Source organism: Citrus sinensis, chromosome 5, assembly GCF_022201045.2.
Source record: "Citrus sinensis cultivar Valencia sweet orange chromosome 5, DVS_A1.0, whole genome shotgun sequence".
NCBI classification, from domain to species: Eukaryota; Viridiplantae; Streptophyta; class Magnoliopsida; order Sapindales; family Rutaceae; genus Citrus; species Citrus sinensis.
The window spans coordinates 22,267,755-22,282,664 of record NC_068560.1 but is presented as its reverse complement, the minus strand read 5'-3'; the positions used below and the strand labels follow the sequence as shown (position 1 = coordinate 22,282,664).

Here is a 14,910-nt window from a genome sequence, read left to right as displayed (position 1 = left end):
ACCTTTTAAAATCCTTTTATTTATTTTTCAGTTTTAACATTTATTTAAATTACATAATAGAACAATTTATAATTAAACCCCCACTCAAAAGTCAAATAAAATTTTCATTTTATAAATTAAAAAGGTTGTTTTTCCCTCTAATTTTCGGGTGAGGAATTTACCATCGATGGCTACAATAGAGAGAATGAAAAAAAAATTATTTTTTTCTTTTTCTTTGTAATGGATGGGACCAATTTTTTGAAATGAGGTTTAATGATAAAAATTAGAGAATGAGATTTACACAATAAGTTTTATTTACGGGTATTTTTATCATTGATAGAAGCGTTAAAAGAATTTTATAATTTTTTAAAATATTTCAATGAGATTAATTAAGAAAATGGGTGTTAAGAGATATTTAGAGGGTGCCAATAGTCCCACTCAAAAAAAAAAATTGATAAGATTTATTGATTTTAAGGGTATTTGAGCATTTTCCGAGTAAAGGGTATTTGAGTAAATGTGAATTATATTTAGTGTAATTGTGCAAGATAATTTAAGTTTAGCATATTCACCCATAAGTGAAAGGCCTTGCAGAAACACCGAGAAGACGAGCTTGCGGTAACTGAGTTCGTAATCTAAATCTTTATCTAAAATTTGTTTTTTTTTTTTTGAACACTAATGGATTTGCTTTCAGTCTCTTCCACTTCAACCTCTCACCTCCATTTTTCTCTTTACAAGCCCCCCAATTTCTCACTCTCTAAGTCTTTACCTCTCTCTTTTAAACCCATTTCTTCTGTTAAAACTCGAAGAATCTCAACCAAAACCCTAGCTCTACAGCAACAGCAACGGCAACACGATGTTCCGTTGTCTTCGGCCCCTCAGACACCGGCCACCGCCATGCGCGGCGCCGAAGCCGACGCCATGGGCCTCCTGCTCAAGGAAAGAATTGTTTTCTTGGGTAATAACATTGACGATTTCGTTGCTGACGCCATCATCAGTCAGCTCCTCTTATTGGACGCTCAGGACCCCACCAAAGATATCAGGCTGTTCGTCAACTCCCCCGGTGGCTCTCTCAGGTAAATTCTTTTTTTTTTAATAATTTTTTTATGGTACATTTGTAATTTGTAAATTTTGAATTGTTGTGCTTGCTTAATTTGAACATTTCAATCACGGTTTGCTTATACTTGATAGCTGGTGATGTGATTGGACATCAATTTAGGCTATGTTTGGTACTGCTGCTTAGTAGCGGCATCTTTTAAGCTGCAGCAGTAAACAGAGCCTTAATCTTGTACATAATCATAATTATGTGTAACATGGAAGTTTCGGATGAAACTTAGTATGTGAAACCTCTTGAGTATTATTATTAACAATTTGGTAACCGGGGTGATGGAAGCTGATCTTTTTCCCTTTTGTTGAATGTCAGTGCCACAATGGCTATATATGATGTAGTGCAGCTTGTGCGAGCAGATGTGTCCACGGTTGCGCTAGGCATGTCAGCATCAACTGCTTCGTTAATTCTTGGTGGTGGGACGAAAGGGAAGCGGTTTGCAATGCCCAACACTCGGATAATGATTCATCAGCCTATGGGAGGAGCTAGTGGGCAAGTATTAGATGTGGAAATTCAAGCAAGAGAAATCATGCATAACAAGGATAATTTCACAAGAATTATATCTGGTTTTACTGGTCGTTCGTTTGAGCAAGTGCAAAAGGATATTGATAGGGATCGGTACATGTCTCCGATTGAAGCAGTTGAATATGGGATTATTGATGGAGTTATTGATAGAGACAGTATTATTCCTCTGGTTCCTGTGCCAGAAAAGGTCAAACCAGGCTTTGATTATTTGGAAGTCCGTAAAGATCCGAGGAAATTCTTGACACCAGATGTTCCTGATGATGAGATTGTCTAGGATGGAGAGTTCTGTTAAGGTATTCCAAATTTTATAATATTTCCATCATATTTCATGTGTAATTGTTGGAATGAACTTTAAAAAGATAGAATACAAACAGAATTTTACCAACACTTCTGGTTTATACAATAGAATTATGTTTGTGATGGCTGCTCCTAGAAGTTTTGCTTTGTTTATGAAAATTTGAGGAAATGTCAAGGACTGTGTAGCTCGCTCTTTTTCGAAGTTTAGACATGATTGGTATTCAATCTGTCCCTGTTTTTCTAATTCTTTAGATGAAGAAAGTTATGAATTCACTGCAAGAGTTTTGAGAAATTATAACCCCCTCTGCCCTTTTTTCCCTATTTCCCTGCTGGCTACTGTTTCCACTCACTCTGAAGCGATCATCCTTTGACTTCCGTTAATATTTGGTCTCCCATTAATAGGAGGTTATCTGAAACTTACACAGACATATATAGTTTAAGGGGGTTGTTCATGGCGGAAAGATTTCTGCAGGGGTCAGTCTCCTGGCTGTGTAGGGTTGTTACTTGAAAAGCTGGCTATAAGAATGCCCTCAACCATTTTGGTCCCTTTCTGTTTCTCTCGAATACCTTTTTGTTATGTGATTGATTGTTCATTGATATCTTGCAGTTGAAGGTGATTAGTTAAGGGTTTTTCCCTTGAAGTTGCTAGACTTTGTTGCCTAGCTATATTTGTGGTTCCTGCTAATATAACTTTTACTAAAGAGCATATCACTCTTATCATGTGTTCGTAATTACTTTTGCGAAAGAAGAAGGAAGTGATTTTCATAGGTTTCTTTTCTTTTCTTTTTTCTGAGAACAAGGAAAATCCCTTTTAATTCTCTCTGTTTATCTGAGTCCCACCTTTCTCCCGACAAATGCTGTTGCTTTAGTCATTGGATCTGGAAGTTGAATTTAGAAGCATCATCCTCTCAAATCGAATAAACCACATGGAAAACTATGGATTCAAACAATTCTTTCTTTCTTTCTTTTTTTTTTTTTTTTGGAGAAAAGGATTCAAATGATTGTCTTGAGGCAATTTCTACGTTTGCTAACACAATTATAATATCCAGCTTACTCAACACTATGATCTCTTTTATTTCATTTCAGTCATCATAATTGGGCACACGGCTTGGATTGCATCTTAACCATTGCTAATATATCATCGACTTTCCTCATTTTCTGTTTATAAATTTCCTTGCACAACTTAAACAAAACTGTGCATTCAAACTATTGTGATTTTGCTAGGTTTTTGTCTCATTATTTATTCCATTAATTTCATCAACTTCTTCATTTTCAGTCTTATACGAACAGTATGTCGCACAGCTTGAACATAAGAGTTTGTATATGTAGTCGGTATGTGTATCACTACTCTCTCAAATAATCCCATAATTAGTGGCTCAATAATCTAGTATAATTTGCAAACATATCATCGGCATCCCTGTTTCTTCCATCCCCCAAAGTGATTTGTTTGATATTGCTATTTGGAGCCCAATTGGATTCCGACAACTATATTTAGCTTTCAAATAGTTTAATAAGTCCTAATCAAAATCTAAGAGTCCAATGCATGAAAATCGAGAGAGAGGACAACAGTCCTTATGAGTCTGATTCTTTTAGAACAACTGGCAACTTCACTGGCAGGTTCCAGAAGCGCATAGAGAGATAGAGATAGTGCGGATGTTTTTTTGTTTTCTTTGTTTAGGTAATTTATATTACTTGACTTCAGTGTCTTGTAGAAGTCTGATGAATAAAAAGGTGTTAATCTTGATTTTTGTCCTGTAAGCTACAGTATGAATTATGAAACTTGGTTGTTCCTTGCTCACTGTATCATATATGAAATTTAGGGGAAATGATTTTATTATCATTGTAGCTTTTGTGGTTCCTTTTTTTTTTTTTGTGTGTTAGTCTTTTTAGTTTTCATCGTTGTTGTGTGAAAGTGCTGAAAAATTTATGTGATGGAAAGTTTTTTTCCCTCTTTCTTGTAGAAGGGGTTCAAGTTGATGGATTCTTCAGCTGCCCGTGCCATGGATTCCTTACAAATTTGGGCAAACGTTAACCGGATCTCTTTGTGTTTGGCGACTGGAACGGCCTATTCCAGAATGTGGAAATGAGATATCAAGTTAGGGTGCCTTTATGATCATTCCAGTGCTATCTATGAATTCAATTGTATGAGAAAAGCTTTGAATTTTATCCTCTTTTTTTCCCCTTCCATTCTGGATTGTATGCATTCACTCAATTGTTCTCTCGCCTATGTCTGAACTAAATGAACTTTGGCAATAATACTAGGAGACAGAATGCTTAACAATAGGCAGATTTAGCAAAGCCAAATCAATAGTCTTTATAGAGCTCGTTATATTGTTGTTGCCATGCTTTAGTGGTTAGCTTGCTTGTTGAAGGAATATGGCCGAACCGTATTGTTGATTTGTTTTGATGCTCAATCCTTCTGTTTCTAGGATTTGAATGTCCGTCGAGTTTTGGTATCAGTCTTGAACAGAGCTTGACGTGTGGTTTTATATGTGCGTTCCTGAGGGAGATAAGATCTGGGAAGAGAAAGAAGAAAATAAAAATATGAGATAACATGTAGTCTGCTTGTGTAAATTCTGAGAATGTAATGAAGGATGGCCACTTTCAAGCTGAAGAGATCATGTGAGTTTTGGATGGAGGAGTAAAATCTGTAATTAAGAATGATTTGGATTATTTTTTAACGGTTAATTTTGGTTTACCCCCATATAAATTGAGCAGATTCAAAATATTCTTCAATTATTGTAAATTTTAACATATTTCTAATCACTATTCAAAAGATAAGGATAAAAACCGACACGTTGAGGAAAAAAAATTGTTTTTTTAACAATAATTGAAGGTAAATTGAGTCACAAAATAGTGTGAGTTGTATTCTGAAGCTACTCAATTTATTAGTGATAAATTGAAATTAACCCTCATTTTAATTTCTTGATGAAAATTAGATGTTTTTTTTTTTTTTTTCAGAAAACACTTTGTTCTAAAAGCTTGGGCCGTTTAGCAGCCTAACAAATTTTTTTGGTTGTCAATCATCTTTCTTAATTTTATGAAAGTATGTGGGTATAGAACAGGGGGTCAATAATAATATTATGAGGGTACCAAATCTTATAGTTTGAACATTTAATGATAAGTATTTTCAGATGGTTAGATAATTATCAAAATTAATAAAATTTAACCATTTAGTGGTGTTTTGTGTGTTTGGTACCCTGAGGTACAACAATTACATCTTAAAATGATGGGATGATACGCTTAACTTTTTTAATTTTAAAAAGGTTGATAGCTTATTTAATAAACTATTTATGAAAAATAATCTTTACTTATTTTTAAAAACTGTTGACAAAATAAAAAAATTATGAAATAAGATACTTTTACAAAATTTACTAAACACTATTTTTATAAAAAAATTTAAAAAATAAATAACTTATTGAATTTGAACTGTACTTCTAAATTGGTCCAATATATAAGTAAAGATGGGATGATACACTCAATTTTTTCAATTTTTAATTAAAAACTTTTTCAATTTTTAAGAGTAGACAACAGTAGAATCTACGATTTCAAAAATATTTAAAAAAATAAATCAATTATATTTAGTATTAGATATGTCACTATTAAGCATATGTCAGCATCCATCGAAGTAAGGTCTGCCGGCCGACTCCTACCACCCCCCCAAAAAAAATGCTTTTTATGTAAATTAATCAAAATTAAGAAATGATTCCACGGAATTATACCATAATTACGCAATATATAATGTCGCTGTCATATAAACTTAATCAAAATTTCTTTGGACACATTCTCTTCTATGTGAACTCTAAAATCAATTAGTCAAAGGGTTCAAAGAAATTAAAACATTATTTAAGATTAATCAAAGTATTAGTTGTTCAGGTATGTCGCCTTATTACCGTCCTGAGCAAGCAATTTAATACAATATTATTTAAATGTAAACAAGTGGTCTGGTTAATTAACAACTATAATCTACTTGCTCAATCTTTTATTAATTTATTTCTAATAAGTTCATCAAGAAATTGGTCGTATGTTAATGAGGAGTAGGTTTGCTCTTTTTGCTTATTTGATCATTGAGAAATTATAAAGAAATATTTTATAATGCGTATTAGAATAAGATTGTGACCACAATTCTCTATATCTTGACCAACGTGAAATGATTAAATTTTATTAGTTTTTGTTGACTTTTTGACTATCTGACAGTGTCAAAATTGTGCAGATTACAGAATAATCGAATTTATTAAAAAAAATTACTCTAATTTATTCTTGTACAAAAAAATGCATTATGAAGATAATTTCATAAGAATTGTTATTTTTATTTTATATCACGAATTTATTGACCTTTGGAATTGTTATTTCTATTTGGCAATTGGGCAGGAACCTATGTGATATAAGTTCCAAACTTTTGGGGTTTTCTAAAACTTCTCTAAATAGAAGGGAGCAAAATTATGTTTCGCAATTTCATAATCCAAATTGTCAATTTCGAATTGACTCTTGGATACAAATCACGAGAACGGATATTTTTCTCCGAATCTTTTATTTAAATTTTTAGAGTCATCGATGATCAACTTGACCGAAAGCAACGTAGCCAAGTTCACACGCAAACGGCCCATCAACGGCTCCGATTTTTTTAAAATTTTAAAAATCAGAAGCCGCAAAGTCGTTTTCATTGCTTCTCCAACTCCACTAATTCAGCTTCGATCATTCAGGTAAACGCTACCCCCCTTTAATTTTATATATTCCTTTTAATTCCTAATTATTTATTAGGGAAATTATCATTTTAAATATGGCCCCCCAGTAGATTTTCTCAGCATTTTCAACCGTTGAATCCCGCCTAGACGTAAGTTTCATGCACCAGAATGAAAAAGACAAATGTATTGTCTATGGAATCAGAATGAGACTCAAGATTATTAGATTCCAAAAGCTTGAATATTTTTATTCATCTATTTTAGTGAATTGATGCCCACCAGATGCTTGTCATATTAATTAAATCAAAGATTAAAATTGAAAGAATACTTGCAAGGCATATTTTATTTGATTTGCCTAGTAATCTTACTACTGCAAAGGACTTTTTCTACATGGGATTCTTATTTCTTCTTAATATTACAGTCAACTGAACGTTGATAAAGACTCATTTGTTTGGCTTTTCAAGTGAAGAGTGAGAGAGAGAGAGAGACAGCATTGTCTTTTCTGGTGAAAGTTTAACTATTATTCAAGTTATTTTCACATGGAATATAAGCAGTACTTGTATTATGAAGTGGGTAGTAATTTTCCTGGTTTTGGTGGGAAAATAGGTAATATGGTCAATGATGGAAAGAAAGGAAGATTATATGAAAGTAGCGAGAAGAATTTGAGTTTATATCATTCACAGGTGGTTCATAATCATAGGAGTACTGAGGGGGAGAGGAGTTTGGTGGAGGCAGAGTCTGAGATGTATAGGAACAATAGTGAGGAGTTGTTTCTCAAGTCATTAATGGAGACCTCGATTGGTTTGCCCGTACCTACTATGGAAATGTTGGGGTTTAAGAATCTTTCACAGGGTTTTCGTACAGATAGTGAAGAGCTGTTCAAGAGCTGGCTCACCAACGGAGAGGCAAGCTCTTGTGTGATGTGTTTTCCTTGAATTATGATTAAATTTGGATAATAATCTATGGGTTAATGAAAGAAACCAACTGTATTTACACGTAATGTGCTTTTAGGCTCCAGAGATCATATTGATTGATGCTCTGGTTATGTATATCCAGCGTAATATTATTTTTCTTGAAGGGAGAAGAAAACACCATGCATTGCTAACCCTTTTTTTCCCTCTTTGATTGAGTAGTGACCAGTAACATTTCCATAATATTGTAGCTTAATTGAGATATGATAGCATGTTTTGTATGCCATTTCATCCAAGTAATAGTTGAGCTTTTGCAATCGCTAACTTGTGCTTGTTGATTATTTTGTCTTCTCTTTTGCGTCAAGAGTTAGGATTGAGAACAGTTGAGTGAGATGCTTTGTCATCTTATTGCCAAAAATCTCATTCTCATTATTTTGCGTTGTTGGAATAGAAAACTGAAATATGATGGATTATTCGGAGATGATATTTGGTATGTTTTTGCCAAGTGTAGTATGGTGTCCATAAATGGTACCATCTGTATGATTATGCAACTTATTTGAATGAATTGATGAGGAAGTTCAAGAACCCCAAAAAAGCAGCCAAATATAACTTGTTATTCAACAATACTCACATATCTATGTGGTGCAGATTGAGATCGATTCCTTGTATTCTCTTTTGTCATTTAATTGATGCACTTCCCTTTTGCAGAATCATGGTCACAGTCCATCAAGCATAGCACATCGTACGCGACAAGCATCACGGAGGTGAGTGGGATAAAGTAATAGATCCTTGGAATACCCTGAATTATTCAACTCCTTGTTATATTCCATCATCTTCCCGATATCCTCTTCTTATATTTAAGTTTGGAATCTTTTTTTTGGGGGGGGGGGGGGGGGAGCCTAATTAGAAACAATTTTGCATTCACATTGCTGGAAGTACAAACAAACTCATGGAAAAATCAAAGGCAGGAGTTACTATAAAGTGATCATTATCAACCATTATCTCTTTTCTGGTGATTTTATTAGGATGGATAGCATATTGAAGAGGTTGTCATTTGCTCAGGGTGGGAGTGAACACTTTTAGTTCTTTTATCACTGGTTCTATGCAGTTGGGGAATGACACCATTAAAAATCATTGCCTTAATTATACTTTAGGGAGGAAATTTCTTGATAGTCAGTGAAAATTAACATAGATAATATAGAGTGGGGATTGGAAGAAGAAAGAGAATACTGAACTTGACACATGCGACATAAGCATTTTGAGCTTCATTCTACTTTAATCATTGAGTGTGTCTAACATGAAGCTCTTTCTGGAATGAGGAAAGGATTAAACTTGCAAATGTTAGTTTGAGAAAGTTAATTTAAGCTCGAAGCATGTTAAAATCGGATTGCTAAAATCTTACTATTTTGCGTGATACTCAAATAGACAAATGTAAAAACTGATCTACAAATCTTCTACAGAAACATAGGAAGTTGATGCTAAATAATTTCCTGCAATATCAGTTTTCATATACATGTTTGTCATGAATCTGAAACTTGCCGAAGTTTTATCACAAAAACTTCGAATAAGCTATGGGATGAACAGGCCTTCTCAAGACAATATGTAGACTAGGGTAGGAAAATTGACTCGATTCTACATGATCTCTCAGACAACATCATCTTTATTTAATGTTCTTTAATGTTTGATCATAAGATTCTCTTCAAATCATCTTGTCACATCTTTATAATATGTGTTTACTCTGTAACTTAATTTCAGGACATCCACAGAACTTGCCAATTTGTCTAGTCACGAACATGGAGGTTTACTTGAGAAGAAAAAGAGCAATGACATTTTATTTGCACAGAACACTGTCATGGCTGATGAAATCGCTGGCGACCTCAGGTGGTCACTATATGCTTTACACTGTCAGTCCTAACTATCAAATGATACAATATATCTATAGATGTTAGAGCTAAACAAGTTACTATAATATTTATTTTCTGATAATTTTTATAACGTTGGTTATTTTTTCCTTAATATGACTTTGTTCTCCAATTTTATCAGGAATGTTGTCGAAAGAGGAATGCAGGCTAGTAATCTATATTTGGCTAAGGTTTGTTCAATTTGAATTCTTGGGTAAAAAATCAGTTTTAGAAAGCTTCAGGACATTCTGATGACATTTCAACTTTTATGCAGGCCTGGTTTCACAGTTCTCAACCCATGACAAGAAGTCGATCGTCTGAACTGCGGTATAATTGCTATCCTGCGTTGTTTAATAAAATTCACATCCATGGGAATTCTTATTGATGGTGTTGTCATATACTAGCTAAATCACTTTAAGTATAACATTTTTAGAGCTTTAAATCAAATGCACTTACAAAAATATGTGTGTGTGTGTGCTCACAAATCATTCAAACTTGATAATTTCACCTTTTTAATATTTTTTCTAGTCCATTTTCACACATTGCTTTGATTCAATACACCTTTTTGTTCCAGGAGAAGGTACGCTGCCATGCAAACTGCTCAAACAACAATAGGTCTGGAAGCAATGCATAATGCTTCTGCCCTTGGTGCAAATAAATTGAAAGAAGAATTTGAAAATCCAAATGGTTTTACTGAACTTCCTATGAGTGAAATTCCCGACCAAATGCGCACATTCATGTCTCCATCCAATTCCTCTTCATCTACATTCAACACTCCACAAACTGGCAACATCGATAACGTTTCTTCTGTTGTCAGCATGCTAAAGGGTACCTTAGAACGCAAGAAGCTTAGTAACCAGATTGAGAAAGAAACATTTGAAGAATTTTCTAATGGGCTTTACCGGGCTCAAGAATTTTCTAATGGACATGGAAATCATATTCATGAAATGCAAGGAACATTACAAGAATTATCTGCTGGGCAAGTCAAGGATCCTGGGGTGTTACAAATGATTCAAGGATCTTTTGATCTTGACTTAGAAGGTTTTGTAAATCCTACAAATACAAATCAGATGAGCACATTTTCTCGAGAACCTTCCCAGAGTGAATCTTCGGCCGCTGCACCTGTAGTCTCATCTGGTTTTGATACATGTGATGGTCCCAGCAACTCAAGTCAAACTGTAAGCATTTGTGAGAGCTCAAGGAGACAAGTTGGAAATGGCAAGAGTTCAGAAAATGGCTCTAGAGCAAAAGGTAAAGCTATATTCATCAAAATGAATATATTGACTTAAGCACATTCATTCTTTATTCAATCTTTACTGAATTCTATTTTTAATTTAATAATCTTAATCCTCGCTTTGATGAGGTTATTCAAAAAAAAAAAAAAAAACACTTAGCTACTCTGAGCCGTATCTTATTCCATGAATATTCTTTAAGTATGAAGTTCTTAAGCCGCACCATCAGAAGTTGAAACTGAATTTTTTTTTTTTTTTTTATGTTGGGTTTCTGCGTCCTCATCAGTTGGCCTCATCATATTCGCAAAGCAAAGCTATTCTAATTAATTTTAACTTGAAAATTATTTGAAATGAAGACTGATGAGTGATGAATCCATCTTCACCCTTTTACCATTTAAGCTAAAGCTTAGGGAATTGAAGCATAGATGGTTTTGTCATGTTTTATCATATCAAAATATTGTGAAGATGTTGAAAATTTCTGACACTAAGCCTTTTACTCGTCCATGTACTACTTGATAATATGTTTTTGTTTAGATTCTTAAATAATATTAGAAGGCATCTGAGCTAAAATGTGCCGCCTTTAAGCAAATCATTTTTGTGTGTTTGTGTATTATATTTTTTTTTTTGTGGCACATAAAGCATCATGAATAGGTTGGATACTTTTTGGAAATCCATTAAAGTTTAATGTGTTGTATTTGGTTTCCATTGTTTCGATGCAAGCAACAAAGTACATGAAATTATTACAAAACAGCTAGTATTCTTATGCCTGTTTATTCTTCCTTAACTGCAGATTTCAGAGAACGAATAATCGACAATTTGAAAGATGATAGAAAGGTATTCTCCAGTTCGGGTAGTGAGCATAATTATTTTTTTTCCTTTCTCATTATCATTATCTTTCTTCTAAAGCCAATGGGAAGTGACCTCAACCTTTGAATATTTTACCCATTTCCACATCTCTTCTTTGTTTGGGAATGTTTAATAGAGAGAAGGACTAGTGCGATATGGATCTGTGACATCAGCTGGATCAGGTATCGAGTTATGCTTGGATTTCACCTGTATGAAGTTTTTCTTTCCTGTTCTACATTTCACTCAAGCGAATTTGTGCATAAATAACTTCTTAAAATTCATTATGCAAGTTAAACAGTTATAAACAATACAGCTGATGCTGCAAGAGTGCCCAAAAGAAAAAGAGACAGAGGACACTGATGGAAATGTAAATATTTTAACGGCCATCATATTATACATTTGGAATTCTTCATCTTGCAGTGCCCACCAGTTTTGCATAAAACAATTGGCTAGTTTTTTATTATTTCCTTGTCGCCATTTGAATCCCATGATTCTTTACAATAATGAGATTATTTATCCATTGAAGTGACACCTCAAACTATGTAGATAGCTAAACCCTGGGGATCATCCAAATAATGATAATGAATTGGAAATACATTGTTTGAAATTCTGAATGTAATTCTTTGCCAAAAAGAGTATTTAGTTCAAATTGAAATTGAGATCTAATTTGTTGTTCCAGCACATGTTAGCTGAACTATCTGATGCCATGCATAATTTCAGATATTACTCTCTTTACTGGGGAATAATTGTCATTGGCACATTCTTGTGCTTCAGGAAAAAGTTTTGGCATCAATTTTAGGCATATGTAGCTTGTCTTTTCCTTCCAAAAGATTATCTTGGCCTTTGAATGCATATTATGGACTTCATATGAAATTCTCTCTTTCTACTTACCACATAAATTAAGCATTAAGCATATGTCTCTAACCACCTGAAGTTCTGCAGCAGAGAAAGGGGACCCCACAAAAAAGCGTAGGGTGGAGCGTTCAAGAAAGTATGTGAAAACTATCAAACTTGAAAAGACATGTCCTCTTCTTTTGTGTTATGCTGTGATATTTTTCTCCAGATGCTACAAGATGGTTATAATGGGAACATTTTACCCAGATTATGTAACGTGGTGTTGCAGGATGGCTGAGGCAAAGGAAAGGAACTTAACACCACCAATTCCATCTGATATGCAATCAGTCTTGAAGCGGTGTGAAAACCTTGAGAAGGAAGTGCGATCACTCAAACTGAACCTGTCTTTCATGAACAGGTGATGACGAAAAGCAATATCAGTTTACTGGCCTTAAAATCTGATATTAGAACTGACTAAAACATGAATTGAGTTGTTGGGATCTTAGCTTTTTATACAACTCTGAAAGCCGGCAAATTTGTAGAAGAATGATCTGCTTGTCTCCTATGATTCTTGCATTATATCAACTAGGATTCTCTGACAGATCTGCAGTAGTCCCAATTAGTTAAAAAACTGCCCACGCATGCGCATACTTATGCACACGTACACCCATTATAAGCTTCAGCTGCAAGGACTTACTGGAACTATTGATTCTTGAATGACTGCAGTCAAATTACAGCATTTACAATGGATCTTGTAATGATCCTAGCACATCCATCTTGTGTAATATATGTGCTAACAAAGGAACAGAAGCTATATGAGATGCTTTCTTAGAACATGCAGTTAATAAATCATACAAAATGCTGATTGCTGATTAACATCCTTGACCTTTCACATTCAACTTATTTTACTAACTGTGGTATTATTGTATGAGAAACTCAATTTTCACCTAATTATTATGCATCCGCTTCCAGGTTGTAGTTTGCCTAGCATACTGTACAGACACGTTCTTTACTGACCAAGTGTTCTGTTGTAATATTTCAGGAAGGATTCTGAACAAACTAAACAGATAGAGGAGCTCCAGAAGCAGAATGAGGATTTGACGGATGAAAAAGAGCGCCTTTTAGAAGAGATTGAACGTATTATTGCAGAAACAGGAAAGATGTAAAATGTACTTTATCACTCATTTCCACCTCTTTGCCGTATTATGCTGCAAGCAGAAAAGGATTGGCAGAAACTGCAGAAGTTTCCAAAGACCTGGTACAGGTACTTATTTGGGCATGAATAAGTAGAATAAAATTTAAGTGTATCCTCAATGTATAGACAGGGTGGTAAATACATGTGTATGAAAGCTATATATCTCCGGAATATCTAGTGTGCTGACCACATCTGGAAAAGTGTAATGCAGAAAGCAATCTGATCTCCAACTCATTTTAGAAGAGAAGGAACATTGAAACTTCAAATTCCAATTTGTTGTATTTACGGGTGGTTGTAATCAGATGATCATATACTATCAAATTCAAAATTCTAACTTCTTGGGGATTCTTTTCTTGTTAGAAGTGCAATGAAAGATTTTAAAGCATCTTGATCCTTATAGCAGGTTATTGGTGCATTCTGAAGATGGTTATCATTTTGATATGGCGATGATTAGAGCATTCTTGAGTTCAAATTACAACTACCATAATAACTGGATTATAATAAACGGTTAATCATCAGCCACTTTAATTATATAAAACATGATGGCAGAAGCTGTAAAGTCTATAAATTTTAATCTAGATTTCAAAATTCAAGCAGTTGATTTTTTTCTGAAGAATCAAATTATGCGGCCTCTAGTTTTCATCCAGTTGAAATTGCAAATGTTTGAATCAGTTTGATATTAGTAACAGTATAAACAAAAGATATAGTCTGCAATAATGATACTGAATGTAGAGGTAATTTTGTAATGAAGAAGTCAAGTTGTAATGCATGATACATTCATAAGTGTTAAATAAGTTTAGAGTTTATATTGCAATATTGTTCCTGCCCCGCTTCCCTTCTCTTCTGGGAGGGGGAGAACCTAGTGGTATTGAGCACCGGCATAAAAGAAGCAATTATCAATTTGGTAACCATACATGTGTCAGTATATATATAAATAAAGGATAAATTAAAAAAAATTAAAAAACACGCATTCCAATATAGTGTAGAATGTGTGTTTTGTGCTTTTCTTTTTTTATTTTTTAGTTTATTCCGTACCATATTAAAGGCATTTTTTACTAAACAATCAGTCTATATATATGAGAAAGGTTATTTCAATTTAAATTTTTAACTAAAAATTTTGACACAAATTTTACATCTCTATTTTAAAAAGCTGAGAATGCCACTAATAGATAAAAAAAAAATTATAATCTCTAAAATATTAAAATCTGTATATTTTTTATATTTCAATATCCACCCTAATTTTATTCAAATTTTTTATATTTCAGCATCCACCCTCATTTTATTCAAAAGAGAAGAGAAGAAGGATGCTATATGTATATATCTGGCCCAGTTAATTGAATATGAATGTCGCAGCGAGCAAGATTTGGTCTAAACTTCAAAGTCTGCCAGTGCAAATAGGCACA

At 33.8% G+C, this 14,910-nt stretch overlaps 2 protein-coding genes across 7 annotated transcripts; both read left to right on the top strand.

Annotated features, from left to right (window-relative positions):
- The first annotated feature begins 570 nt into the window (after positions 1 to 570).
- On the top strand, positions 571 to 4,210 carry LOC102625246 (ATP-dependent Clp protease proteolytic subunit 4, chloroplastic). Of its 2 annotated transcripts, none has more exons than XM_006471562.4 (3): positions 571 to 1,052; positions 1,400 to 1,902; positions 3,871 to 4,210. In XM_006471562.4, exons 1-2 carry the CDS (start codon positions 655 to 657, stop codon positions 1,881 to 1,883), a joined length of 882 nt encoding a protein of 293 aa, XP_006471625.2. In that variant the 5' UTR covers positions 571 to 654; the 3' UTR covers positions 1,884 to 1,902; positions 3,871 to 4,210. The 2 variants fall into 2 exon arrangements, with proteins under 2 accessions (XP_006471625.2, XP_006471624.2); XM_006471561.3 differs by having other exon boundaries at positions 572 to 1,052; positions 3,868 to 4,210.
- Positions 4,211 to 6,456: 2,246 nt separating this feature from the next.
- On the top strand, positions 6,457 to 13,852 carry LOC102624475 (protein CYCLOPS-like). 5 transcript variants are annotated; one of them, XM_052442237.1, is made up of 12 exons: positions 6,457 to 6,609; positions 7,010 to 7,493; positions 8,208 to 8,263; positions 9,255 to 9,380; positions 9,543 to 9,591; positions 9,675 to 9,727; positions 9,975 to 10,651; positions 11,423 to 11,466; positions 11,615 to 11,687; positions 12,421 to 12,469; positions 12,602 to 12,730; positions 13,355 to 13,852. In XM_052442237.1, exons 2-12 carry the CDS (start codon positions 7,128 to 7,130, stop codon positions 13,476 to 13,478), a joined length of 1,746 nt encoding a protein of 581 aa, XP_052298197.1. In that variant the 5' UTR covers positions 6,457 to 6,609; positions 7,010 to 7,127; the 3' UTR covers positions 13,479 to 13,852. The 5 variants fall into 5 exon arrangements, 4 of the variants coding, with proteins under 4 accessions (XP_052298197.1, XP_024951521.2, XP_006471623.2 ...); XR_003064227.2 differs by lacking the exons at positions 6,457 to 6,609; positions 13,355 to 13,852 and adding an exon at positions 11,769 to 11,845 and having other exon boundaries at positions 6,650 to 7,493; positions 11,615 to 11,660; positions 12,602 to 12,697; XM_025095753.2 differs by lacking the exon at positions 6,457 to 6,609 and having other exon boundaries at positions 6,657 to 7,493.
- Positions 13,853 to 14,910: the final 1,058 nt, after the last annotated feature.

Coding starts and splice junctions, on each gene's coding strand:
- LOC102625246 (XM_006471562.4), top strand. CDS start 655: ATGGATTTGCTTTCAGTCTCTTCCACTTCAACCTCTCACCTCCATTTT. Junction 1,053..1,399: donor TCCCCCGGTGGCTCTCTCAG/GTAAATTCTTTT, acceptor GTTGAATGTCAG/TGCCACAATGGCTATATATG.
- LOC102624475 (XM_052442237.1), top strand. CDS start 7,128: ATGGAATATAAGCAGTACTTGTATTATGAAGTGGGTAGTAATTTTCCT. Junction 8,264..9,254: donor ACGCGACAAGCATCACGGAG/GTGAGTGGGATA, acceptor ACTTAATTTCAG/GACATCCACAGAACTTGCCA. Junction 11,467..11,614: donor ATTTGAAAGATGATAGAAAG/GTATTCTCCAGT, acceptor AATGTTTAATAG/AGAGAAGGACTAGTGCGATA.